The 27,298-nt window shown below is 40.5% G+C and overlaps 1 protein-coding gene across 1 annotated transcript; it reads left to right on the top strand.

Annotated features, from left to right (window-relative positions):
- Positions 1-928: 928 nt before the first annotated feature.
- Positions 929-26,732, top strand: LOC102291889 (ubiquitin carboxyl-terminal hydrolase 22). Its single transcript, XM_005936190.3, has 13 exons — positions 929-1,406; positions 13,688-13,820; positions 15,116-15,229; positions 15,327-15,428; positions 17,062-17,228; positions 18,731-18,890; positions 19,382-19,484; positions 20,596-20,754; positions 22,019-22,145; positions 23,238-23,329; positions 23,740-23,802; positions 24,203-24,352; positions 24,438-26,732. The coding sequence occupies exons 1-13, from the start codon at positions 1,287-1,289 to the stop codon at positions 24,478-24,480; spliced, it is 1,533 nt and encodes a 510-aa protein (XP_005936252.1). The 5' UTR covers positions 929-1,286; the 3' UTR covers positions 24,481-26,732.
- The last annotated feature ends 566 nt before the right edge of the window (positions 26,733-27,298 follow it).

Here is a 27,298-nt window from a genome sequence, read left to right as displayed (position 1 = left end):
CAGCACGAGTATGAGAATATTATAAGTCACTATCCACTAAGCCAACCTCCTTAATGCTGTGTATATTAGGTATTACCAACGCTTTTGAAGGTCCTCTGTTGCCTTTGGTGATCGTGGGTGACCAGGATGCTGTCAACAAGACCACTGGATCCTGTTGGTTGGCTTCCATACAAAGCTTATAAAAAATCTTAGGTCTTCCATATGGAGTTTGTCAAGGCTTTAAATGCTGACATACAGTGTACCATATAGTTATATTTAAAGATTAGCATTGCATTTTTGAGCCCTCAGCCAGGGGTAATTATTCCCTAACTGTCTTACTTTCATGTCAGTCATTTCGGCATAAACATTTTCAAATTTCCTTGCATCCTTTATGCCCATGCACAATTTATCCACTAGGTGGTAGGCTTCAATTGTTTAATTTAAAGGGGTTACACGTTTAATAGGACTGCACCTTCAAATATGTGCTGGAGATTTTTGCACATGTTCAAATAAACAAAAATCCACTTTACACTATTGCTATTATATCACACACTCAACTGCACTGCAATCATAAACTGAAACTTTTACATGAATAAAGAGTGACTATGTAAGAAAGAGGCATCGCCTCAATAGAACATCCTCTAACCGAGGCGGACATGATACAGGACAGCAACAAATAGGTTTTTCTTTTTTAATATTGCTTATTTCAGAAGCAACAAACCCTTCCACTCATGGATGTAGCGTGAACCATTCAGAATAACGTTCTTGTAAAATTTGGTTCAGTTATATACTCCACGTTATCCGGGACAGGAGGCGTTTGTCTCAAGCCTGTGTCATCGACGAAGTCAATGGTTACGGGACACTGTAGGTTGTAAAACAAGCACACCATTCGAGTTCCAACACGAACGTAGTGACGTAATTTTTGTGGCAAATCATAGCGCAGGCTGGGCGGGCATTGTGAAGCTGTAGTTGAGTGTTAGCAGGCTAACTAGAGAAAGAAAGCTAACTAATCGTGAGAGTGGAAGTGGAGCTAAACGAAAAGCCAACTGTCAAAACAGCAAGGGGAACAGAATTTTAGTGAAGTGATAATTCTGTTTGATGACTACATGAAAAGATTTAGACCTAGTTAATCAAAGACCGTGTTTGTCAGATGCCCGAGGAGCATTTTGGATACTACATCGATTGTCCCATTTCCAAACGGAAACCATTTCTGGACAGACAGTTCGTGCTAGCTAGCCTAGCTAAGTGAATAATCCAGGAGACTTTTCATTGTCACCTAAAAACCCATACTGAATGTTTTGTCTGTCATGAGTCCGGCCGGGTGCTCCCATGTGAACGGTTATAAGGTGGATAATTGGAAACAAAATCTTCGAGTCATATACCAATGCTTTGTTTGGAGTGGTACTGCTGAGACCAGGAGACGCAAGGTAAAAACAAAAAAACAAAAAACACAGGAACTGCAACGCTAGCCTCACAAACAGAAGTGAAATAATTTTTAATGTGGCACAGACAGACAAAGAACTGGAGTGCAAATGGTGTCCCACACGAAGCACAATCACAAAATCTTAATGAAAGTACTCTTGCAGCAGCAAATGTTGCCAGTACTATGGTTAGCCACCGGTAACTTAGCTAGCAGGACTCTGCCTGGTGAACTGCGGATACTGTAGGATCCTTAGCAGAATTAACAAAAACACTGAAATTGTCTTTAATAAGTGAAACACTGTTAATTCGAGAAAATCTGCTATTAGCTGAGCGTTTTGCTGGATGTCTAAACTTGGATTTTTTTCTTTCCTTTTTTTGGAGTTGTGGTCACGGGTTAACAGTAACCACACCAATTGGGACCTATTGTGTCTTCGCACGAACACACAGAGTCCTCACGTTATTAGCGGGTTTCTGTTGGGCTTCCTAGGTCATTGTTTTTTGTGTGTGCGTGTTTTTTTATTTTATTTTATTTTGCTCTCTTCTCTACCCTGGCCATGTCGCTTTCAGGGGCTTCCGCTGATTGCTTTATTCCCAGTTTCTTTTTGGGCTCATCCCACACCTGCTTGGCCTACACAGCTATGAGTATCTCTCTACACTGATGTCATCACTGGACCGTGCTGCAGTTTCTGTTATATTCCCACCCTTTCACTCCTTTTCTTTCTTCTTTTTCTTTCCTCTTGTTTTTTTGAGCCACTGTTTTCACATTGTCTAGCTTGGCTTTGTTTTCACCTTGCATTAGCAACAGTTTGATTGTTGCTTGCTTATAAGCCATCTATGCTTCACCTGCATGTTGTAATGCATATTTATGCCGTTGTGATAAAATAGGTACTTCACAGTGATGCAGGATGGGCAGAGCTGGTGAGTTGATGCTTTCCCCCCTCTCCTCATCTTCACTGACATAATGCAGGTAGTTCAGATGAATAAGAGCTGGCTTGCTTGCTTTCCTCCCGCTCACCCACCCGCTTCAGTGCCTCTTCATTTAGTGGACATAATATTGGATGTAAACCAGTGTAGCAGGAGGCATCGGCCCCATCCTTTTATTGTTTGTGATGCACTGTTACAGCCAGAAATATTGCCTGTTGGGGAGGGTGGACCATGAGTAGAACAGCCAAAAGCATGGCTCAGTTACATTGCGGTTATGTTAGAGCAAATAGTGCTAAATGGCCAGTAACCCTTTTTTGCTTATACAGTGTTGAAATGACATGCTTTAACTTGAGCACAGCGCTCACCCTGTCTGTCTTAATTCTTTTTTCACCCACCCAAGACGACAGAATTATAAAGCAAAACTGTGAGAGAGCATCTGAAAATGTATACATGACAGTATAATGGGGGGCACTGCTACAATTTATTTTAAAAACCCGTTTGGTTTCTTTGGCACACTACAGACAAGAAAGCGCTCAACAGCAGCTCAAGTCCGTCGTAAAAGTATGACTTGTCATAGGTGTTGCTCACTTCTCAGTGATGTACAGAGTTATGGCTAAACTCCTGTTGTTGTGTTTAGTGGTGGCTAATCTGGTTTGTCCTATACGTTTGGGAGGAATCTTTCCGTATCTGTTTTGCAGCGCTCTCTGTCTCAGCAACATTCCTGTCAGCTCCACACAACCATCTTTTTTGCAAGATAATATCTTCCAGAGTCTCTGAATCAGCAGCAAGCTCCGCTTTTCACATAAAAAGTACGTCTAATAAATCTTTCCATGTGTCTGCAATGTTGAGACAAACACAACAGCAGTTTATCAGAGGTATAGTGATGTTTCTTTTCCTATTTTTTTCCATCAATCCTGCGCCATCTGTGCTTGGTAGTATGCTGCATAAATAACAGTCATCCAGGCCCAATCCTGCTAGATGTTAAGTGCTCAAGGATAGATGACGGTTTTGCATTGAAAGTAGTGACAAGCAGGTTTCTGTACAGTTTAACATTTTCAGTTCCAGACTGGATTGCATTTTAATTCATGCTCTGTGCTCCACATTTCCATGTGCTTTATCAGTTCAGTTTTTCATTATAATGTATCCCCTCTAGATTCTCTATCATGTCAAATTATCACAATACGCCTGTAGCCTTAGAGACATGCAGGCTTTTTCCATGTTTCTTGCTTGCTATACCTTGTTATATTTCCTTCATCGAGCATATGACTATTTATTATATTGAAATAGTATGTTTACATACGGCTGAAAGCAGGTAGAAAAGAGAAGTTAAAGTTTCTGCATTTTACTTAGTTGATATATTTGTGCCTTACAACTTGTCACTGAGCCTGTTTAGATTCTAACGAATGTAACATGCAGAGCACTACTGTGCTGGTTCATTGGTACAAAAGTAAAGTTGAGACCACTTTGTGTTTGTTCTTAAGATCATTAGATACCAGTATGACTTTATGTTGAATACTTATTGCATCAAAATGGTTTGATTAGATGACACTGATGGATGTTGTGAATGTCATATTCATTCACTAGATAAAAGCTTATCTGTGCAGTTCCTTTTGCATATTCATCTTACACTGGTGGGAAGCCCTGTAAATTAAGAGGCACCTTCTAGAAAGATGAGAGTGAGGTTTTGGTTTTAGAAGTGCCTTATAATCTTGTAATCTTGTATTGCATTTTTCCCATCTTCTTTTAGAAGGGACTGTCCTCAGCAGCCTTCCTGTAAGCTGTTACTCTTCCTACCTTAAGCCAATATCAATTCCCAGGTGATGCATTTACGCTGTCGCCTGTTCTGAATGTACAACCCTTCACTGGTAAAACCCGGTAGATTGAACATCAGGAATAGGACACTGCAGGAGAGATGTGGTGACCCAGTGTGGCCTGGGATTCTGTGTGTTTCATTTTGAGGACCTTAGGATTATTTATTTTTTGCATTATGGTTCTAGAGCAAATTCCCCATTCATCTGGAATGACAAGTACTCTTATCTGCTGTGTAATGTTCTGCAATCTGCTACTGACACACAGTTGAAATATTAACCATAAACTCCACGTTTAATGTTGTTATTTTTTGTAGACTCTGTCACGCCTGAAGCCTGGTGTCATTTTGTTCTAAAAATGTAGCAACCGTCTTCTCTGCACAATCACAAATGGCCTCTAAATCATTTCGTAATTGGGACACAAACGGTCCATTGAGAAAACAATTAAATACAAATAAAAGGGCGTTTTGAAGATGCCCTGTGAAATGAAATGGCAAGAATAAACAAGTATGCAGTGTTGTTTGTCTTCGGGTGGATTTATTCCAGATGAATAAGTCTGTGGTTCATTGTATTTAGCCTTGAACAAGAACCTAGATGCTGGTTAGTGGAAAGATCTTCTTTAGCCATACTGGGTAGCTACAGGATTGGAAAGGAAAGACCATTGCTTTGGTTTGCTTTCCCTTCTGTCTTTCAAATCCCTTCTGTTTTTGATATGCTAAGCTAGTGTGCTTTAAATTCTGTGTGTGATTAAAATGGGTATGTCGTGTGGGACCTTTTCTGTGCTGTTTCCTGACATTTTATTTCTCTTAATTGCCAGATTTCCATTTAAGTGGACTTTGACAGAAGGGTGTCAGAGCAGCTTTTGTGTCATTTGATTGAGGCTAATCTATTTCAGTTGTATTCAAAATTTATAGTTTGTGAATGGCCATGGTTGTGAGTGGTAATGCCTCTATACTTATTTATCTTGACATTGCTTAATCCAGGACGATGAACTCTTATTTCGTTTACTGGACTACTCCACAGTGAGGGTCTGTGCAATACAGTTAAACAAGAGATATTACCCTAGGTTGAGTGGAAACGGGGTAGGATGAAAGCAGAGTGGGGTGGGGCTGGCAGAATTTTTGCAGCCATAACTACTTTGAAGATTGTGCTGTTACTTAGATTAAAGAGTAATGATTAGAGAGCTGACAGTAGTGAACTTGTATTTTCTAGTTTTGATAAATCATATATGATCTGAGAAACCACACCCCCTGCCCCCCAGCCTTCCTCTACCTTTCCCATAAGTGCAAACCCCCCTTTGTGCTTTTCTGCTTTTGATGAGAGAAGATGAGAAATAAATCATTTGCTAGATGCTGCTGGAAATTTCAGAAAACGGATATATTTTCAAGGCTTGACACAATTACGACGCCCGTCTCTCCCTCCTCTTTTTTCAGTTGGCATGCACACATGCACAAAATCACGGAGGCACGGCCCATCCCAGAGAGCGCCTGATTTCTGTGCTATGAGGAGATCTCTTTGTCAGATCTGCCTCCATCGCATCACAGGCCTGCTCCTTGACTCATCAGCATACGTTTCTAGCGCCAGGATCTATTCCTACAGTCTCTTCTTATCACGCTTTTTTTCCTCTTCTGCGCCCACGCCGCTGCTGCCTGCTTTACCTTGACTTTATTTTATTTGTAAACCTTGCTAAGCCATGGTTCTTCTAAAATCTAGCCTATTAAGTTTGTTTCAAATACTCTTTTGATTATTCATATTTTATTTAACTTTATTGGTGTGCAGTACTGTACAGAAATCTTCAGCAGCTACTTGTTTCTTCAGATCCAGCTATTTTTTTTTAAACATCTACATACATGCCTGGAAATATAGTGTATATAAAGCAAAAATAGAATTTGTACAATTCTCAATAGGTTGAGGGACAATATTTTGTGTCATCGCTGTTTTTCCACACAGCCTGAACCAAAAATCGATTTCTTTTGTAGTTTGGCATACCCCAGCTTTTTCTTCCAGTTTCCCTTCCTTAAGAATGGCTTCTGACAGTCACTCTTCCACTGAGACCATTTCTGATGAGGCTTCAGTGAACAGTAGATGGATCAAAATAAGGGCCACATACATCTCTCAGGTCCGGTGTGAGGTCTTTGTGGGATCCCCCCCGTTTGTTAAGGGCATGGCTTTTAATACTATCCATCTTCCCTGGATAGTTTTTAAGTCTGTCACTTCGTTTTTTTCAAGCTTCAGTTGTCACGTCTTAAATTTTTAAGGACACATTGCACACCATGACAATATATGCCAAATCTTCTGGCTAATAGTTTTCTTTTGGGAATCATCTTGTTGGTGTAAAAATGCTATTTTACACAATTTAAAGGGTTGTATTGTTATGTGTAATTAGAGCACTGATTTATCCCTTGAGTCGGGTGCCTTTTTATACTTGATTGATACATAGGTCATTATGAAGTGGTTTAACAATCAAACGCACAAAAAATATATCACATTTCTTGGTCTGGTCAGATATAAGGACTGAAAAACCTTGGGAAGAACTGTTTTTCAAAACTACTTTAAAAATTAGAAGAAAATCTGGCTACTTGGAAATGGAACAAAGAAATGGTTGGGTTACTCAAGGCTTATGCTGAGTATTTATTGGAATTAAATAAAACATGGGTTGAGTTATTATTTTTTGAATTATATCTTTATCTGAATTAATTTGATTTTGTGGATCCTGGGAAATGCATAATCAAATGGTCTATTTTTCTGTTAGTTATTTATTTATTTTTTTCCTCTCATCCGATTGGCTTGCAGGCAACACTCTGTGGCTTTGGTGATGTCAGATTTTGGTTCCTGGGCCCCTGTCCAGGCCTGTTTTTTCCATGTCTGTATGCTCTCTGTCACTCCTTGGTTTCTTCTTATGTGGGTTTCGGTCTGTCAAGCACCATGGCTATGGCTTAGTGAGTCAGACTAAACAAATGGTCTGTAAACCCCTCCCAGAGTAATCATGGACCTGGTGTGTCACCTTGTGGTGCCCCTTTCACATGCTGTTTGCCTCCCAGTTTTTTAGTCATAGAAAATCTTGCCTCATAAATACTCTGTGTCCTGAGGGAACTGTAACATACTCTGTGAACTTCTACTGTACCCCTAGGTGCATTTTATACTATTCTGGGTTTTTTCATTTCTGGTAAGACATACCAAAGGACAAATGTTAACAATCTTCCACTTGGAAGCAATTTTAAGTAAGTAGGTACAAAATTTACAAATAATAGCCACATATGTAAAGTGTTGGTTAAGCATATGGGTAGGATTTTGCATGAAAGTTTGCTCTTAGATAAACAATGGAGAGGAACATTAAAAAAAAAATAGGTGTTTACAAAACAAAAGCTTTTGTGTTGTGGTATTATCTTTTGCAATGGCCTCATTGATCCTTACACCCGAATATTCAGATATGGGAGTCTGTGTAAGTGGAAAAAGAACATGAGTTTGCAATTTCATTGGTCTCATTCCCCTTTGACTGATTCCCTCTTCCTCTCCCACAGACTGTTTCTTTTCATTGTCCTCCCTTCAACTACACTTCTCATTTGACTGTCCAGCAGGCTTTGGAAAGGCATCACTGCCACAAAGCATGCTGTTCGTGGCATGAGCCAGCCAATGAGGCTGCTGTCCAGCCCTCCCTTAGCACCACCATCTGGCTAATGAGCTGTCAGTCACTCTCCAGCGGCTGACCAGAACCAAGAGGCAATCAATCTCTTTTTTGTAGACACTTGGTCATTCCCTATAGTTAAAACCTTTCACTGAAGTGACAGCTTTTCTTGGGATTGACATTATGTCTACAAAACATTCTCTCTCCTTGTGAGAAAGACAATAGCATCAGACACTTGGATGACAATTACTTGGGTCTGCTCTGTAATATCACTTTTAAGGAAGCTATATTGCAATAGCTCCATTGTGGCTCTGTTCAGTGGTGCTTATAGATTTTCTCGCAAGTGATGGTTATGGCATATTGGTGCTGAAGGGAAAAACACGCAATTTGATGATTAGTCCAAGGGGTGCCATTCAAAACAAGCTGCTCTTCAATTTCTGATTAAATAAATAGTTGTCTTATTTTGGTAGAGCAGGCTTTGGGCATCTGATAGCTGCAATAACCATATAGCAATTTGTTAGCTTGGACAGTTAAACATCTCTGCAGCTTAACAAACTTGTTCATAAATTATTATTGTTTTTAAGAGGTGAATTGAATTAAAGTTGGCTTTGTGCTCTTGTGTGATGGAGCTTTTTGCATTGATTCACAATGACCTTTCAAGGGAGTATGGCTGGTTTCCAAGTATATGCATATTCCAGAAGACGATCTCTAAATACAGTATTACTAATTAAATACCATATTTCATCTTTCACTGCTGCATTCTGCTTCCTGTTTTCTCCCACATCATTGAATGTCTTAAATAAAAGAGTAAAAGAATAGAGAATGCAGACTGTCACTCCCTTATTCAGTGATCTTAATTACTTTCACATATTCATTATGTAGATTGTCACGTGTTCAGCAGGCCTACAAAATCTGCACAAATCCCCAGTATGGAGTTCTCCTTCATACACTGTTTATTCAGGTGTGTGTGTGTGTGTGTGTGTGTGTGTGTGTGTGTGTCTCTGTGTTAGTGTGTCTGTCTTTTTCGTTTTCCTGGGAAAAGTAGACTCTGTACACTAGGGGCTTAGGGTTTAGCTTTGTGTCGTTATACCACTATATGTGACAGTATGAGGCTAAACTACACACTCTAACAATCCCTTATGTCTCCAAGTTAAAATTCATATGTATGAGGTGGGAATACATTCTCAAGCCAAGACTACACAGCATTCATATCACTTTCAACAGACCATGCAATGAGCTGACGTGAAACCGTACAGATTCATGTTGTGTATCTCTAGGGCAGCTTACTGAAAGTGCATGTTGTGGGCCAGGCATTGTTATGTGAAAATAGTGGGGGTGGGGGGTTACAGCATCATTCTGCCAAGACAGTGTCAGGCAACAGCCCCATGAGGTCAGTCAGAAGCAGTGCGGTTCTGGAGCATCACCATCAGTTTTCTTCCATAGTCTCTTGTTGACTTGCTCCTGTTAAATATGGAGTCAAAGAAGACTCGGTATATGTGCACACTTGTGTCCAAGTACCACAGCAAATGTCTAACAATGTCTGTGTTTGCTGTGTGTGTTTTCAGGCGTATTTATAGTATGCACTGTTAATGTCAGTTACGGTTAATGTATGTGTGTGTGTTGAAAAGCATGCATGGGCTTATGAGTGCTAGGCAGCATGGTGAGTCACTGTTCTCATATAGCTTTGCTCCCTAGTCTGTATTGACTTTGTTGCCCCTCCCCTCCTTGCTCCTCTCTTTTCAGCAGCAAGAAGGTTCTCCGTTGAGCCAGACCTTTGTCCACATCATAATTGTTGTCATCATTCTCTCTCCTCCTCAGTTACAGCTCATCACATTACTGGCTACGTTTGAATAACTGAATGCATTACCCTTAATGCTTGGAGTAAGTGTGACGTATTGATGGCACTTTTGTGAAGTTAGATCTAGAGCACTGGAGGATTCATATTTATTCCATCATAGTCATTTTTTGCTAGCAGCCCCACACAGCATCGGTGGACTCCACAAAGCATTATGCCCTCTTTTGCCCATGCTAATAATAGATTGGAGGTATAGTCGTTTAAATCGGTGGTTTTCTAAATCTGCTCTTCTATGAATCAGCAACTTAGCGCATCATTTCCCTTCACTCAGAGCACAGCCTAACCGCCCTCAAAGAGCGTGCATCCCAGGTGGGAGATGCAGCCTAGCGCAGCACGAACATGAGCTTGCTACCTGCCCGACACTTGTTCCAGTCATCTGAGCCAGCGGCTGATCAATAGCTGATCTAATAGAACATTAAAAGCTCCAGGTGCAGACAGAGATGCAGGACTGCTGACACTGAGGAGTAGACAGCCTGTGAACTATTGTAAGAGGCAGAGAACAGGGATAGATTTTCTGCCCAATACAGATGTATTGAGGTAGGGGAGGGTGAGGAGTAGGGTAAGGCGTGGCATTAGCAGGGTTTCTTGTTTTTGGTGCTATGGTGCAGTGGAGAAATGGGGATTAACATCACTGCTGGTGGGATGAGTTTGGACAGGCAGTTAAAAACATGTTATTAATATTAAGTACAGTGAGTAGCTTTTCTTACTGGTGTATTTAGGGCTTAATTTATACTCTAAAAACAGAACTGCTTCTTCACTCTATCTGTTCTACTACTACTGTCTCCCATTTTACCTTTTATATGTTTTACATGCAACCTTAAAGATTTAGAGTTTGTTGTAGATGTTAGTTTTAAGTGATGTAATTAGTTCATTTCCTTATTCACTCACCAAGCTCATAGAGCTTTTCTTTGGTGCTGCCCCTTCTGCCCATTCAAAGCTGGCTGCCTCACAGACCAATTTGAATAAAAACAGAGCTTAGTGCCTGCAACCGTGAATATCCCCTCCACTGCAATGTCATCACAATCTAGCCCATGCCTACTAATGCTTATCCAAAACATAGACCGCACTGGGAGTTCTGCTGGCTACCTCTGTGTCATTGCATGGTACTGTTCGCATTGATCACATCCTGACTAGCATATTTTGTTGCAAATCAGATAAGTGAATTTTGAATTCTTTTCTCTTCTGACAGTAGAATTTTGCACAGGAATGGTATTTTTATCCTGCAACCACTGGCTCCTACACAATTTGTGACCATTTCTGCCCACTCCCACTGATAAATCATCTCTGCGGGGATTCAGGTCTCAGTCCAACTGTTTTTTTTTTTCCTTCTAAAAAACATAATGCCTCAAGTACAGTTAACAGCGGCATTTCTGTTATTGTTAACATATCAAATAGTTGTGTTAACTTCTATTGTTAAAATTCTGTTGCAAGTAGCTGACAAGAGAAATGATAGAAATAGAGGGTATCAAGTATTAAATCTGGATATGTGCTATAGGTGGGAGAATCATTACACTGCCACCCAATATCAATATTTTTTATATAAATTATTGTGTATGTAGTCCAAACTGATTTTTTTTTTTCTTTAAATTGACCAATCCATCACTACTTTATAACTAGTCATGGTGGTATTCATTAAGCCAGATTAAGGTGAATAGAAGGTAACTAATCAGTGTTGGAGAAGGAGAAGAAAGTGACTCAGGTAATTCATTTGCCATTTAAACAAAATAAAAAAAGACATGTTACACATTTGATAATGCTACAGTGAATAAACCATCATTGTATCATCAGGATTATTTTTTCCCCCCATTCCCAGGTATACTTTAAAGTAAGAAAGAGCCTTTCATTAGAATGGAGGACTAGGTTCAACAAGAAAATAGGTCAGCTGATTACCTGAATATATTGAATAACCAGGTTTTTCCATCATTTAAATTTTTTTCTTCCCTAAGCTTATTTTGTGATGACAATGCTAAGATTCATTGGGCTCAGCCTGTGAAAGAGGGGTCCACATAGCATGAGTCATTTTGACACATGGGTTAGCCATTAGAATACAGACCTCAGCCCCACTGAAAAACCTTTGGATGTGCTAGAGAAGATGCTTTATCTGAGACTGTAGCAGCATAACTACTGGTTCAGAGGCACCTGATCTACCATTAACTATAAGCTAACAATAAGCAAAAAGGAAAGTTTATTGTACTGAAAATGTATGCTGCATCTAATAATAATGCCTAAAGGAAATATATAATGTAAATGGAGCAGACTGTCTCTAGGGGTGTTTGGCTTTTGAAAGTGACTTGCTGAATTTGTGGGCTTGTGGCTAATTCAGCTTGAGGTGTTTTCACCATATTGGTGATTGCGAATTTTTTTGTTTTCTCCAGTTGTTTCGAACATTGGTGCAGATGAGCTTCAAATCACCATTTGCAGGAGTTGTAAGGATTTTTTTTAAGTATTTGTCTCAGGAAGTGAGGTCTAAATATACTTTCTGTCCAAATATCACATGACAGAAAGTTAATTTTTAAGGAAGCATAAAAATGTTGCATTTCACCTTTAGGGGCCACTGGAAACAAAATGCATAGCCATACCAAGCGGCGAGATGAGATTTTAGCAACTGTGCCTTGCTGAACGGCGTTGTTACTTGCAGCTATAATGTTAGTTTCCTGAAACACAAAACCTGTACACAGACCTGAAACTAATGTGCCCGTAGGAGCCCAATTCAACGTCCCACTTCTTTGCCCAGTTCTTTGTCATGGGAACAAAGTTTCACTACAGAACATATTTACAATTGTAGTTAGTTATTTTAGGGATTGCATTATTAGTGGTATCTTTGATAATTGTGTAATAATACCATTTCATTGTTCACTGTTCTAATATGTGGTTTGTCCAGGAAGAAGAAGGCAAAACTGGCTGGACCTCTTTTTAAATTCTTTTTTATTTCTATGGCACAATGATGGTTTATGCTTTTCAGAGTGTCTCAGGTTATGCTTTTGAATCCCAATTCAAAGTTAACAATAGGCAGACAACATAACGCGGGACCGCTGAGTTTATATGCAGTAGCATTAGTTATAAAGTAGAGGGTGAGGTTAGTTTCACACACTGTGCCTAAAAGTGTAAAACCGAAAGCTGTCTGGTCAGTACTTTTTCCTTTTATTTTCGGTATCTTCACCTACTTCACAGCTCTTTTTGTGCTATCTCCCCTCTAAGTGGGTGACTCATTGCATCAGGTCTGCACCCTGAAAGGCTTTGATTAGATTGCTTTCTTTCTCCTCCCTTTCCTTATTCAATTTCTCCCTTTCAAAAAGGCATGCTGACAACTTTCTGCTGTAGTGTCCTTTAGATTCCTAAATAAACAAACAAAGATCAGACAAAGCTCTGATTTTAATTAGATCAATAATACTGCATTTATATATTTATTTATAGTAGTTTCATGTTGACCTTTCACCCTTTTTAAATGCTTGACCTGCATGTCAAGCAGTTCTGTCCTACTCTATTGCTGATCACATTATTCAGGACTATAGTTCTACACATTGTGTTCATAGAACAGGTCCTTTATCCTCTGTGTCACTCATGCTCTTTAGCATTTTAGCTTTATAGTTGCTGCTTATTATTCTACATTGATTCCTTTAAGGAAGAGTTTTTTGCATGTTTGCCAGTTATGCCATGTTATGAATGAAATCACTGGCAACACACCTATTGCTGTTAGTGAGTTACCCGCACATTGTTTGCAATGGTGTGCCTGTCAAGCATCAACACCCTTTATGGCTTGCACATGTTTAATACAGAAAGATTCACTGTGAAATTAATTTGTCGCTGCGTTTGATTTGTCAGCAGGCCCAGCAGTCTTTAGTCTGTCCTCCTGTCAGGTTCATTCAAGCTTTGTGTCCTCAGAATTGTTTGTCTGACACTTGAAGATAGAACTTTATTTTTCTGCTCTTTATACTTTTACTAGGCCTCGAAGCTCTGTCCTGCTTCAGAGGATTTTCTCAAAATTATGGACTTGTCCTTTCCTGCCTTGATCTTAATTCCTTTTGTCCCCTGTTCTCTCCCAACCCCCGTAATCCCTTGGGTCCTTCTCTCCAGGCCAAGTCGTGTATCTGTCACATGTGTGGCGCCCACCTGAACCGACTCCACTCTTGTCTCTACTGCGTCTTTTTTGGCTGTTTTACAAAGAAACACATCCACGAACACGCAAAAAACAAGAGACACAATCTAGGTAAGTTGCTCACTCTCACGCACTCTAAGACCCTAGTTGGTTATATTTAAATTATTCTCACGACCAGTGGCAAAATAGATGCTGACTGCATTGCATTACAGTTCCTGTGGGAGTGCCTAGTCCCAGTCACATTTAAACTGGCAGTCTTCTTCAGCAAGGGGATGGTAGACTTTTGCTAATCTTGTGCTATCAAAAAGAGTAGCTTCAACATTACATACCAATTATGCGAAATAAGACAAAGGTATTAAAGAGCAAGATTTTGACATCACCCTGATGAGCACAATTAAATGTGGGAACAACAGAGACAATAGAACAGTTTTGTACACATCTTAATGGATTTAATTGATTTAATCCATTTCAGCAGTTTGGTCACACACACACACAGACACACACACTCCGTCCTGTGTGCGGGGATACGGTCTTAATTAGCGTTGAGCTTTCCACAGGTGCCTCCCTGACACTGGCACTCTGTTCCTCTCTACCTCTAATCAAATTAATCCAAACTCCCTTGTCTGCTCCACTGCTAGATGTCAAGCTCCCTTCTCAGTGCTCTGTACCCATCATTTTCACTTCCTGTTCTTAGCAGGCTCACTCACAGGACTTTGCTCATGCCTTCTTTGTCTGCTTATTTTTCTATCAACCTCATTTCCCCACCTCTTCATCCTCTTATTGTTTTGCTCTTATGCTTTACTCATTTCAGCACGAGTGCTGAAATGCTTCTCATGCCTTATGCAGGACCTTGTCTTCCTCCTCTCTCTGCCACTTGTATTATTCTAATTTTTCTTCATTAACCGGGTGCTGTTGTATGCAGTGGAGCATCCTGTTTCTATATATATTTTACTGTCTTTTCTTATTTCACGCCCTTGCAAAACACTGAGCAGCACATATACACCGGTTGGTTTTTCTACATGATGCATTAGCTCACCTTCTTATTGTGAGTAGCGCCAAAAACAGAAAGATGTCCGGTTAATCTAAAAATAGGTTGTCACAGCAACAGAGCTGAAATATTGTTGCTGTGGAGTTTGAAAATGGAAGAAGTTGGGTTGTGTTAATGGGAAGCACAAGTGGGGGTGGTAGACAAATACACCTTTTCCATCACTGCCTGCCTCACATCTGCCTCTCATTTCCAGTGGAAGCAATAAGATGGTAACACTTGGTTTTATCAGTGGTTTTAGACAGCAAAATAATCATTTTAACCCCCCCCACCCCCCAATGTCTATTACTGTACAAAAAAAAATATACTTATAATTTAATATCTAATACTCACTCTCTTTCCCCTTCCTTCCTTCCTACAGCAATAGACCTATTATATGGTGGAATATATTGTTTTGTGTGTCAAGACTACATTTATGACAAAGACATGGAGCAGATTGCCAAAGAGGAACAGAGGAAAGCATGGAAATTGCAAGGTATAGCATTCTGTTTTCATTAATACAGTTTTCTTTCTTTTCTCTTTTTTAAACTAAAGCAGCCTGGTAATCTCTGCGCCGTCACATTTGTCCACAGGCATAGGGGAGAAGTACACGACGTGGGAGCCGACCAAGAGGGAGCTAGAGTTATTACGACACAATCCAAAGCGGAGGAAAATCACTACAAACTGCACCATAGGTGGGCAATCGATTGCACTGTTTATTCTGCACGTCTTAATCTGCACAGCTTTTCTTCTCATCGTAGTTGTGATTGCTGTGGGTTTTCTCCATGGCTCTTTGTGTGTTTGTGTACGTGTGTGTGCGCGCAAGTGTGCTTGGAGTCACTCATGCATTTAGGTGTAATACTCAAGGTCAACCAGACTGGGCAGCCCCGCAGGCAGTGGACTGGGAGAGGCAGGACACAGTGTTCCCTCTCAGATATATGCACACTACATCAGAATGTGTGTCTATCTCTACCCAGAGCTTGTTTTCTCTTTGTTCCTTTTTTGGAGTTATCTCTTGCCATGCTTTTACCCCTCCTGTTGTTTCCATTGTGTCTCTAATTTTGTACATGTAGTAATTTACCCTTTTTCCCGCCCCGTCTCCCACCAGCCTTCACTCTCTTTATACCTTCAAACAATTTGCTTGGTCAACCTGACTGGGCAGTGGAACTGGTGTCTTTATGTGTGTGTGCCCACCATGACCAGTCTAAATTGTTTAGGCGCTCACTGAGCACTCTTATCAAGAACTAAACCTTGGTCAGTTGGATTAGACCCAAGATCTAGCTGTGTCTCACCTGTTCTTCTGGCCATCATTTCTCACTCTAAATGAATTCATTCAAAGCTTTGGGAACACATCCAAGTTGCACACAGTGTTGCTGGCATACCTGACCCAACACCATATTAACTTTTCAGCCAAACAAAAATGGATCACAAAGCATTGGTGGCTTTTATGCATAACTTCATTATGTTTAAATACATGAACCAGCCTTTTATATATCAATCTAGTGTTAAAAACCAAATTTAACTCAATTTATTAAATGTAAAAGAAGTGTTCAAACCTTTTACTTGACTTTATATTCTTACAAGGTGCATTTGTTTCACAATTTACACTACATGCCAGTACAAAAGCTTGACATCCAATTAACTCTTCAGAGCTCTGTGATTAAAATTCTGTCGAGCCACAGCTCAGGTTAAAGGCATAAAAGCAACGCGTATTCCCAGTAGCATAGAATTTTGATGTGTGTCATCTTCAGAAGTCCTTTGTAGGGATATATCGCTCACAGTAAAAGACACATGACAGCTCACAGAGTTTACCAAATGCCATTTAAAGGACTCTGAGATAAATATTTTACTTTCTGGAAAGAGCTCTTAGTGAACATGAAGCACTGCTCATCTTCTGGTCACACCTCCATGGTAGAGCATGGTAGTAGCAGTATGATACTATGGAATTAGTTCTTAATAACAGGCCCAGGGAAACCCAATGCAACTCAGTGAGTGATGAATAGTAAGTAATACACCTTTTAGCATGATGATAACCCAAAGCTAATGGCTAAAACATTGCTGAATTGGGTTTGGGATAAATGTCTGGCTAAGTTGAGCGAAAGCTTAGACTTTAAAATGAGAGAGCATTGAAAAAAAGAAAAAGACTTGTAAATACCGGTAGTTTATGTACTGAATTACTTTTTGAACAAGGAAGTTCACTGTAGTCCAAAGATAAATATGATTTAAAAATCTCTTCATCGTCACCAGTGCGAATTGGAGTCACTGCCGTGTTTAACCTTCAAAACCCTGATGTTCTCCCTCTTCTTTTATTCCCTTTTTGTTCCGCAGGTTTACGAGGGCTAATAAATCTGGGCAACACGTGCTTCATGAACTGCATCGTTCAGGCTCTGACACACACACCACTGCTACGAGACTTCTTTCTCTCCGACAGACACAAGTGCGAGATGCAATCAAACTCCTGTCTGGTGTGTGAGATGTCGCAGCTCTTTCAGGAGGTACGACGCACAGTCGACATGTGCAAACTTGTTAGATAGGTTTGGTAAATGGCACAAAGAAAATGGGTTTGTGAATGTTTAGTTTTTTATCATCTTTTTTTTTGTGTACACAGCTATAATTTTAGAGATTTTTAACAACCATGCAATACAGAATGTTTTCTCTGCCATAAAAGGCTGAGTCACTCTTGTGCTCTTTTGTCAAGTCCAAAGAGGGAGGCAGAGACAAGGGAAGAAATGCTGCCTGAAAGGAATGTAGAGTGCAACATACAATGCAGTAATTATACACCTTTATTGAATCTGCTCAGCCAGATTTAACTTACGTAGCCCTTAAAAAGTCTTAACTGTTTATTCTTCATGCAACAGAAAATATTTTACATCTAATAAACTCAACCCAGAGTCTTACGTAATGACTGCCTGCTCTGCTCCCACACTGTCTCACTTCCTTCTTACATCCTCTCATTTGCAGTGTATATGGGCACACAGTTGGCAAGTGGTGTTATAATATATAACGAGTTGAATCATCAGCCCCCCACCTCCGCAACACACACAGACATGTCTGTCCTGTCTCAGTTAGCTGAACTGTTCAGTTGTATTTCACATGAAGTGTCTTTGAGGCATAAAATTCAGGATTTTACATTTAAACAGTCCCGGGCACGTGAGCAGTCTTTTTTTTTTTTTTTTTGGTGCCTAAGCCTTGTTTCATAGGTTACATCCAGCTCCCCTCTGTATCTTCATCAAAAGTCATCTTGTGGCTCTGTAGGCACCTGCGTGATCTCAGGCAGCTTTTTTGGATTGAAAAGGGGAGGTGTGGCCTGCTTTGATCAGCGACTCTCTCCTCTTCCTCTCCCCTATTCTTGTCTTCGTGTTGTCGCGTAATTCGTTTGTCAGGCACCTTCAGACTGCCGAAAAGGAGAAGAGTCTGTAAGATTCAAAAAGAGACGTCAGCTCAGCATTTTTTTTTCTTTCACCGCTCAATCAGACTTCAGAGAAAACTGAGGAGTATAAAGCGACGTGCGCGCATTATCCGCACGTCGAGATGTGAGATCCTCTGGCATTAATGAGCTCTTGTTGGAACTTCGTTGCACTGTTTTTGCACCCTGCCGGTACTCGCCTTGTCACTTGTTTGTCCATCCTGACCTGCCCTGAATTCTCAGTCCAATTTCAACAGCAAGCCAGAGATCTCCAGCACATAACAGATGGATATTTTTGCTGCACACTCTCCCTGTTTTTCCCCCACCCATCTGCTTTGACTTGCCTCTGTTGTGTCTTACACTTTCCCTCTCTGTGGATTTGCTGTCATCAGAGCTGGTTCTGTTTTGTAACTTTTGTTAGAATTCATTTATATCTGGCAAGACCTGTTGAATGAAGTGCTTACAAAAGAGCCAAAAGAGACTGGAATGAAGTGGATAAAATAACACACCTAGTAACACCTGGAAAAATAGGCTAACCACCTTTCTTCTTCACCCTCACCCACCTGTCCCATCTTTCATCCCTTCTCCCAGTTCTACTCGGGCCACCGTTCGCCCCACATTCCATTCCGGCTGCTGCACCTGGTGTGGACTCATGCACGCCACCTCGCAGGCTACGAGCAGCAAGATGCCCATGAGTTCCTCATTGCAGCATTGGATGTACTGCATAGGCACTGCAAAGGAGACACTATCAGTAAGTCGTCCTTAAACACAATTAGTTTAATGGGTTTATTTATTTATTGAGTTTGTGGCCCATAAATACTTTAGTTTGAAATTCCAGTTCGACTTAAGTGAGTAAACGCAGGTAAAAACAGTGTCGGCTGAGATTGAGGGGAGTGTTAGGAGACAGAGCCACCTACTGTCTCTGATCTGGCATATCGAATTATACCTAAAATCTACCGACAGACAACAGTGCCTTACTTCACTGGAAACATACTGAAGGAGACTTACAATGTACCAACGGGACAGCAAGCAAGTAGTGTAAGGAATGTCAATAGGCCCTGCTGCAGTGCAATGACAGGTTGACTCAGTCATAGCCACAACGGAAAGGCTTACCCTGATTGGCTAGAGAGAATAAAGAGCTGTGAAGTGGGAGCGAGGCACTGTGAAGCTTTTAAATGTGCTAAAGAGGTGGGCAGTGTGCAGTCATGTGTGTTCATATTGTCTCCTCTCTCTGGTCAACAGACGACAATGGCAAGAAAGCCAACAATCCAAACCACTGTAACTGCATCATTGACCAAATCTTCACCGGGGGCCTGCAATCAGATGTTACCTGTCAAGTTTGCCAGTAAGTGTGTGTGTGTGTGTGTGGGGGGCGTCAGATAAAACCCCCGTCATGATGCAATGGAAAGGGACTGCTGAAAGACAATCCCACTCGAGATGTTCACTAAGCATTCATGTTGAAGCAGCATCACGCCTTCTGTCTTTTTTTCCCTCCAACATTTACTCATTCATGCATCCTCCACATATTCCTGTCATCTTCAAGTAGTGGGGGAACCATTGGTTTTTGCGCTCTTATTCAAAGACCCAGTCCCTGCAGAGCTGCTTTAATGGAGGTTGTCTAGACAGCAGCGCAACCCAAGCATTGCCTGCTTCCCCCTAGAGCTGTCCTGTCACATTAACACTAGCACGCTGCACTGAACTGGAAAGCACCTCACCCAGACTTGCAGGCAAGCCCAGCCCAGCTTACTGTGACATTACCTGCCTCCACTGTGAAAGTAGAGACTGCTGATGCAGAGCTGCTCATGACAGTGCATCACCGTGGCAGTAAATCACGCCCCTTCATAATCATTAAAATCACTTTTTGAATATAATGGGTAAGCTCTTAAGCAATAAAATGCATCAGCAAAGGCTTTCAAACTAAAGTAGTGCCATACTGGTGTCAAATTACTGCAGAGCTGATCTCCTATTGCCATAAATGCATGTCTGCTTGCCTTGCTAGCCACCCACTGGTTGCTCTGGGTATTGCAAAACCATGACTCATCTAACCAGCATTGATAATGTTTGGCAGCCCACCCCTGTGCATATATATTTATGTATACTCTACACATTTTGCACTTGAGGCCTCTGTTTTGCCTGGGCTGCAGTCCATCACGCTTATTGGGCTGTAATAATACAAATTCTTTACGCAAAGCCATTTTCTTTGACGTAACACATCATTGAATTGCAGATGAACCCGGAACAACTGTGTAGACATTATTCACATGCGCACATTCAGTCTTCCATCAGCCTTAAACAAAGACATGATCAGAATCTCAAGGGGGCTGTGGGAGTTTAATCTTACTCGTTACCATCTATGTCATCATCCTGCCAAGTGACGCCAAACTACACAAAGCCACACACTAATAGTTAAACATTATAATTGAACTCCCTTCTTCTTCTTCTTTTTTCCCCTGTAGTGGGGTTTCCACAACGATAGACCCTTTCTGGGACATCAGTCTGGACCTTCCTGGCTCTTCCACACCTTTTTGGCCCCTCAGCCCTGGAGGGGATGGAAGCACAGTTAATGGCGAAAGTCACCTGTCAGGATCCACCACGCTCACAGACTGCTTGCGCAGGTATATATTCATTCATTCATACATAAGGTTCAGTCCAGGTTCCCCAGGAGTGCTTTCTTTTGCTTTGTGTTTTTTAATGCAACACTTTAACATTTTGAAAAACTGCTTAAAGCCACTGAAAAAAAGGCCTGCTGGAAAACTCCATATAAGGTGCAGATACTCCCTGTTTATGTCTAGACATGGAAAACTGATATTATGGATTATAGTGGCAGCGGCAGGGCCAACTGGCAGCATGGTGCTGGAATTAGTTATACTGTCACCTGCTGATTTTGCAGGCATTTTGCATTTTAAGTGTTTTTTCACATTTTTATGTAAATGAAGGTTTGTTTGTTTTGTTTTTTAATAAATGTTTCTGTGGGCATTTTTTCTCTTTTGGAGAGTCAAAGAAGAAATTTTTTTCTTGATTTTAAAAATACTTGTGGATGTGTCAGTGAGTGTGATGTAAAATACATAAACAAAAAGCAAAAGCAAACCAAAACCCTTCTCAGGTTGGATGCTACATGTTTATCGGGCTCCTAGTAGGCATATTAATCTGCGCTGATTTAAAAGGAAATAAGCTTTTATCAGTCCACCTGCATCTTTTCAGGAGCAGTCAGACATTCACCTCACCCCTGCACATGTACAGGGGGTCACATATAGTTTCTATTCAGGCACAACAGCCGTGTTATCCTTGAATCTCATCTTCTCCCATCACCAGGTTGACCAGGGAGTGTGACCTCTCATATCTCCTCTACTGCCTCTTCATTTTTTCAATTTGTTTTCCTCTTCTCCTTATCTTATTTCATTCTTTTCCCGTTTGCCCTCACTCTCTACCACTCACATTTGTCTCATCCTCCCCCTCTCTTTTTCTCACCTCCTCTCCTGCTGACTTTTTTTTTTTTTTTACTGCAGCTTCTCACACATCTCTAGTTGCTGCAGCAAGTCTCTTAAAGCTACAGAACTGGTTGATGTTATTGCCATGGTGATAAAGGCGTTGACGACACCACATGGGCTTTTGCGTTAGGCAAACTGACATGCGTATGTGCTGCAGCAAAACCGTGCAAGCAGGCATATTATACAGACCTTCATGTTCTTCCACTGATACGGAGAACAGCTTAGTGCGCTCCACATTCAGAGGACATCTAACACAACCAGAAACACTCCACGCAGAAATCTTTCTTCCTGCTTCTCGCGTTTCATGCCTCCGTTCCATATCCATTTTCTGGCTGCACGTTTTAACACGTCATCTCTCCCCTCTCTCTTTATTGCATTCTTCACTCTGCAGGTTTACGCGACCTGAGCATCTAGGAAGCAGTGCCAAAATAAAATGTGGTGGTTGCCATAGTTACCAGGAGTCCACCAAACAGCTGACAATGAAGAAGCTTCCCATCGTAGCATGTTTCCATCTCAAAGTGAGTCACCCATGCGCTGCCAATTATCACTCGTTACATTGTCTGTCACTGTCTGACAGTTTGATTATTTAAGGCTAATCTGAGGATCTAACATTCGCACGTCTAATTTTGTCACCACTCCGAAATAGTTAAAAGAGCTGTGTGACTTAAAAGGAAAGTTCACCCTTAAAATCAAATGTGTGCATGTGTTGATGAGATTCCTGCATGCTTTTATATGTAATTGAGCTAATAAGTATTTCCTTATAATGCTAAGGTCTCATCCCCTAAAAACTTGAGCAGCAATTTGAGCAGTTTTATGTAGGGACTACTTTTCTTTCCATCGTGCTACCCATTTTTTTTTTTTTAGCTTTTTTGCTGCACGGAGGAGAATCTTGAACCTGCCCTCGCTCGTGACAGGATGTAAACATTAATGCCAAGCTATAAGGTTGACTAGCTCTGTGTTTCCTTTAGTTAGAGACTGCACTGCAGGCCAGAGGAAAACAAATGCATTTGATCTTGACGTGAACTTTCCCTCCTTTCCGCCTTCATGCCAATGCATTCTGCTGTTCAATTATCTGTACTTGTTCTATATTGCAGTGGCATTAATATATGATTCATTTTGCTCTGTGTGTATGCAGCCTTTCATCTGATGTCAGCAAGGTTCACATTATGCAGTGCCTTAGCTGGCTGGTACATGTGCGTAGGTGTGTTCATAATTCAATTTAGCTGTTGTTGCCTCCTACAGTGTTGCACCTTTGTGCAGTGTCCCAGGACATTTATGATTTTTAATGACTCATATGGTGCTCCATTATCTTCATGTTTTATTTATTGCAATACTGGAGACCTATAATGTATTTGTAGGCTGCAGTAATGTTGTCTTAGATGGATATCAGCCTCACTTGTTATCTCATTACAAATATGGAAATGTTTGACAGCCAGGGTGGAAAACATACATTTCACTCATGTTTTTTTTGTTTTGTTTTGTTTTTTTGTAAAAATGATGCCTGTTAATTCTAAACATATAGTATTGGTTTCCCCACCCCCCGCCTCTCTCTCTTGCCACTTCTCCTTTTCCCGTCTCCCTTCTCATCAACCCTCTCTGGCCCTCTCCAGCGGTTTGAGCACTCTGCTAAACTACGGAGGAAGATCACCACGTATGTTTCCTTCCCCCTAGAGCTGGACATGACACCCTTCATGGCGTCCAGGTTAGATGATCGCTGAAGTCTACATGTTTCATTTCTACTACTAATGAGGCCCTCAGCTTTTCTTTTCATATATATTATAGTAAATATTTGGCAGCTAAGATCCAAATGGGGAAAAAATACTTTTCCTCGTATATCCTTCACCTTCCCAATTCATTTATTACATTTCATGACATGCTTTGTGTAAATGCTCCCTAGTAATATACACTGATGTCACTAGAGCATGCAGCAGCAGTCTTGCCCCACCCCTGAATGTTGCATCCATTCAGCTCCGCTCATAGACTGAAACATCATTAGTGTTACAGGCAGAGAACCAACGTGCTTTCATTGATTGTAGTATTCTGCCACCTAGTGGATTTTTGAGGAAGTTTATGCTTGCCTCAAAAATTAACTGTCTTCTTTGTCTTTTACAGTAAAGAGAGCAGAATGAACGGGCAGTATCAACAGTCAGTTGATGTATTAAACAATGACAATAAGTGAGTACCTTGCATTAGCAAAATTCACGAAATATCACTAAATTATCAGCATTTGTTGCTGTATGACATCAAAGACTCTTACACAGTAGCACATGCTAATGACCCAAACCATCCGGCTGTGACTTCCCCTAATTAATTCAATTTGAAGCCTATTAAAAGCTGCTTAGTTTTCTTCATCCATTGCAGCTACAACTGCTTTAATTTTCCAGGACATTTATTGGGAATATACTGTGTCGTTTGTGAAAATGTTTTTTCCTTAATATCTCTATAGTGTGAAAAATGACCTTAAAGTTTAATGGTACTGGGTTTTGAACCGAAAGAGCTCATTTACTGGTGGGATGATGGGATATTCTTGCATTAAAAACTCAGTTTTTCCATTTCTTTTCTTTTTTCTTTTTAGGTATTCCTTGTTTGCTGTGGTCAACCACCAAGGCACATTAGAGAGTGGCCACTACACCAGCTTTATCCGCCAGCACAAGGATCAGTGGTTCAAATGTGATGATGCCATAATCACCAAGGCTAGCATTAAGGATGTACTCGATAGTGAAGGGTAAAAGTCAAAACACAACATTAGTGCTACACAGTCTGATACAGTGTGATACTGTAATTCATTTTGTTTTCTCTTTTCTTTCTAGGTATCTCTTATTCTACCATAAACAGTTCCTTGAGTATGAGTAGTCTTTGTGACCAATGACCATGAAGAACCACTTGCTTTTAAATGAGACAGTCATGTGACTGGCGACAGGATGAAACACACAAAGCTACCTGAAACTTTCTGACTACCAGTCTGCTCCTCCAGTTCTTGAGGATGAAAACAAACAAACAAACAAAAAGAGATGTGTAAAATTACACATACTTTCAAAAGAAAACAAAACAAGCACTGAGCTACTTCTTGGCATCTACTTGACAAAACTGAATAAAGAGGAGGAGGAGGAGGAAGGGTCAGGCGCCGCCAGTTCCAGGCTTGGGCAGAGGGAAGAGGCTCCACACCCCGTCGCTCTCTCTCCCTTCCCCTTCCTGCTGCAGGGGCAGAGTCTGAGCGTGACCGACTGTCACGCCGATTGGGCATATCTGGATTTTTTTTTCTCACAGTATTCTGACCCCACCCCCACACCCTCTGTCCCTCTCCACCTCCCACACACTCTCCATCTCTCTCCCATGGTGCTCTCATTTCAGCTGACCAAGCATTTAACTTAGTGATGATGGAGGACAGTATGTTGTCATATGCATAAAGGACTGAATGCAAAAAAAAAAAAAAAGGAAAAAAAAATTAAATATATAAATCAGCGTATTATGAACTTTGCAAGAACATTTTTAAACTTATGGTTATGATTCTTATCATTTGTGAATTTAGTTATGAAATACTGTATGAATCTAGTATACATCTATTTTTTATGGGCAAAGAAATAATGGGAGAGCTTGGAGACGCTGCCTTTGCCAGTAGCTGGGGAAGCGCTGCCATGGAAACTAAACAGATTTGGACCTGTGTGTTCTCATGTTTCATTATTTACTGTGTTGATTGTTTCATTTTTGTTTTTTAAAGTCTGGCTGAGGGCAGGGAATATCTTATTTTTTTAGCGACTCGTTGAATTTTTGTTTACTTGTTTTCTTTTCAGTGTCTTTTATTTTTTTAATTGTTATTTTCAGTACATTCATATGTTTCTTGCTGTCCTGGTACTGGAAATTTCTTTTTTTGTTTTGACGTATTATACTTTCATTCTTGTGGAATTGTTGGTATAATGATGGTGATGACTAATTGGCTCACCTTTTGCTGTTTAGAAAGTGTGTATGTTGAATGTGAGCTTTGGGTTTTTGTACTGTATGACAAGAAGATTCAATACACAAAACTACAGATCAGGTCCTGTAATATGTGAGGCTGATGTGTTCTCTTCGAGTTGAACACCTTGAATGTTTCTGTGCAAAGGAAAAAAAGAAGCCCTGTTAACAGCACTGCATGCGATTGGGCTCTCATGGTCTTATATGTGAAAAATTGCCCTTAGTAATGGCTCGAGGCTTGTTGCCCATCATGATTTGTTTCTTCTGTACTTTTGGGTGAGAAGGCTGTTTGAGATTTCTAGTGGATTAAACACATTGCACATATATGGGCCCTGTGCGACCGCAGTCTGGCTCTGCATCCATCAGTATTAATCTTCTCCATGGCAACTGTGGATGGTGTAAACCAGTTTGGCTTACAGTATGTCTTGCCTCTGCAAACCTAGTGTTCTATTAAATTGTTTGTCAACTCAGACTTTAGATAACACACATATGTGTCAGGGTTTTGTGGTCACTGATTGTGTGTATTAAAAAAAAAATTGACGGATTGAAACTTGTATTTTAAAAAAAAAAAAAAAAAAAGGGGGGGAAAAAGAGGACCAGGGCCCTAACCAATCACAAAGTAATGCCACATAAAGAAGAAAAAGAGGAACCCCTGTTTGTTTAGCTGCTCTATTGAAAACCAACATGCATATCCTTTGGTCTCCTGCGTAACCTCAGCTCGTAGACAGTGATGAATTTCTGAAGGGTGAAATTGAAGACTTCTGAAATGGTCACACTGTGGTTTTGTTCTGTGGTGGAGCAGTTGAGACCGCCCAAAGGACATTCAGGGACACAGCTGAAACGAAAAGGAAGAGGAGACCTTCATTCGTTTCAGTGATTAAACTCAGAACAAAACTGGAATATGGATATGCTGTCTGTCTCATTTCTTTCTTTTTGTTTTTGTTTGCACATTAAAATATATTTTCAGAAGTGAAGCGCTGCCGTGCATGTACTGTTATAGAAGAACAAGGACAGAAACAAAAGTGGAGTCTCACTTTGTCAAAACTTAGACTGAACGCTGAAACACAGCTGATAGCTGATAATCACATGCCTAACTGATCAGATGTAGGCATGTGATTATGGCTCCACCTTGTGGTCACATTTAAAACCGCAACGCAAAAAAAGAACAAGCCTGGTCATGGGCATTTAACCACATCCTGCACTAAAACAGCACATAAGATGAGGTTGTATCCCTTCACTACTTTACATTACTTCATTATTTATGACATAAGTGAAACTTGTCTCGTATTTATGATTTGCTAAGACAGTTATTTTGTGTTAATTTGTTTTAAGCGACTATAACTTCCGACTAATTAAAACAGTTTAAAGTAAATTGGATTTTAATTTAACATTTTGTATCCTTAGAAAATTGGTTGAGACTTAAATGAGTGCACAAATCCCTCGTCTCCATAAACACACATTAGGAAATAAGCCGTAGCCACCTTGTAACAATATTGAAACACAAGTCAGCGAGGTAGCGTATTAATAAAAATAAAGTCCGGTTATTACACCAAACGTGCTTAATTTTAGTGGGTATTGAGACCACTCACACATGCTTCGTGCAGTGTACTATAGTGGACTGAGCCAATGTGAGGTTCATGAGGGGGAGTTCAACTTTCAAAATAAATTATCTTCCAGTCTACATTTAAACTAATAGCTTTCATTGGGTTTAATAATATTT

Source organism: Haplochromis burtoni, unplaced genomic scaffold, assembly GCF_018398535.1.
Source record: "Haplochromis burtoni strain Fernald_Lab_line unplaced genomic scaffold, NCSU_Asbu1 Contig_209, whole genome shotgun sequence".
Classification (NCBI taxonomy): Eukaryota; Metazoa; Chordata; class Actinopteri; order Cichliformes; family Cichlidae; genus Haplochromis; species Haplochromis burtoni.
Note: the sequence above shows the minus strand (reverse complement) of the source record. Positions and strands in the feature narration are given on the sequence as shown.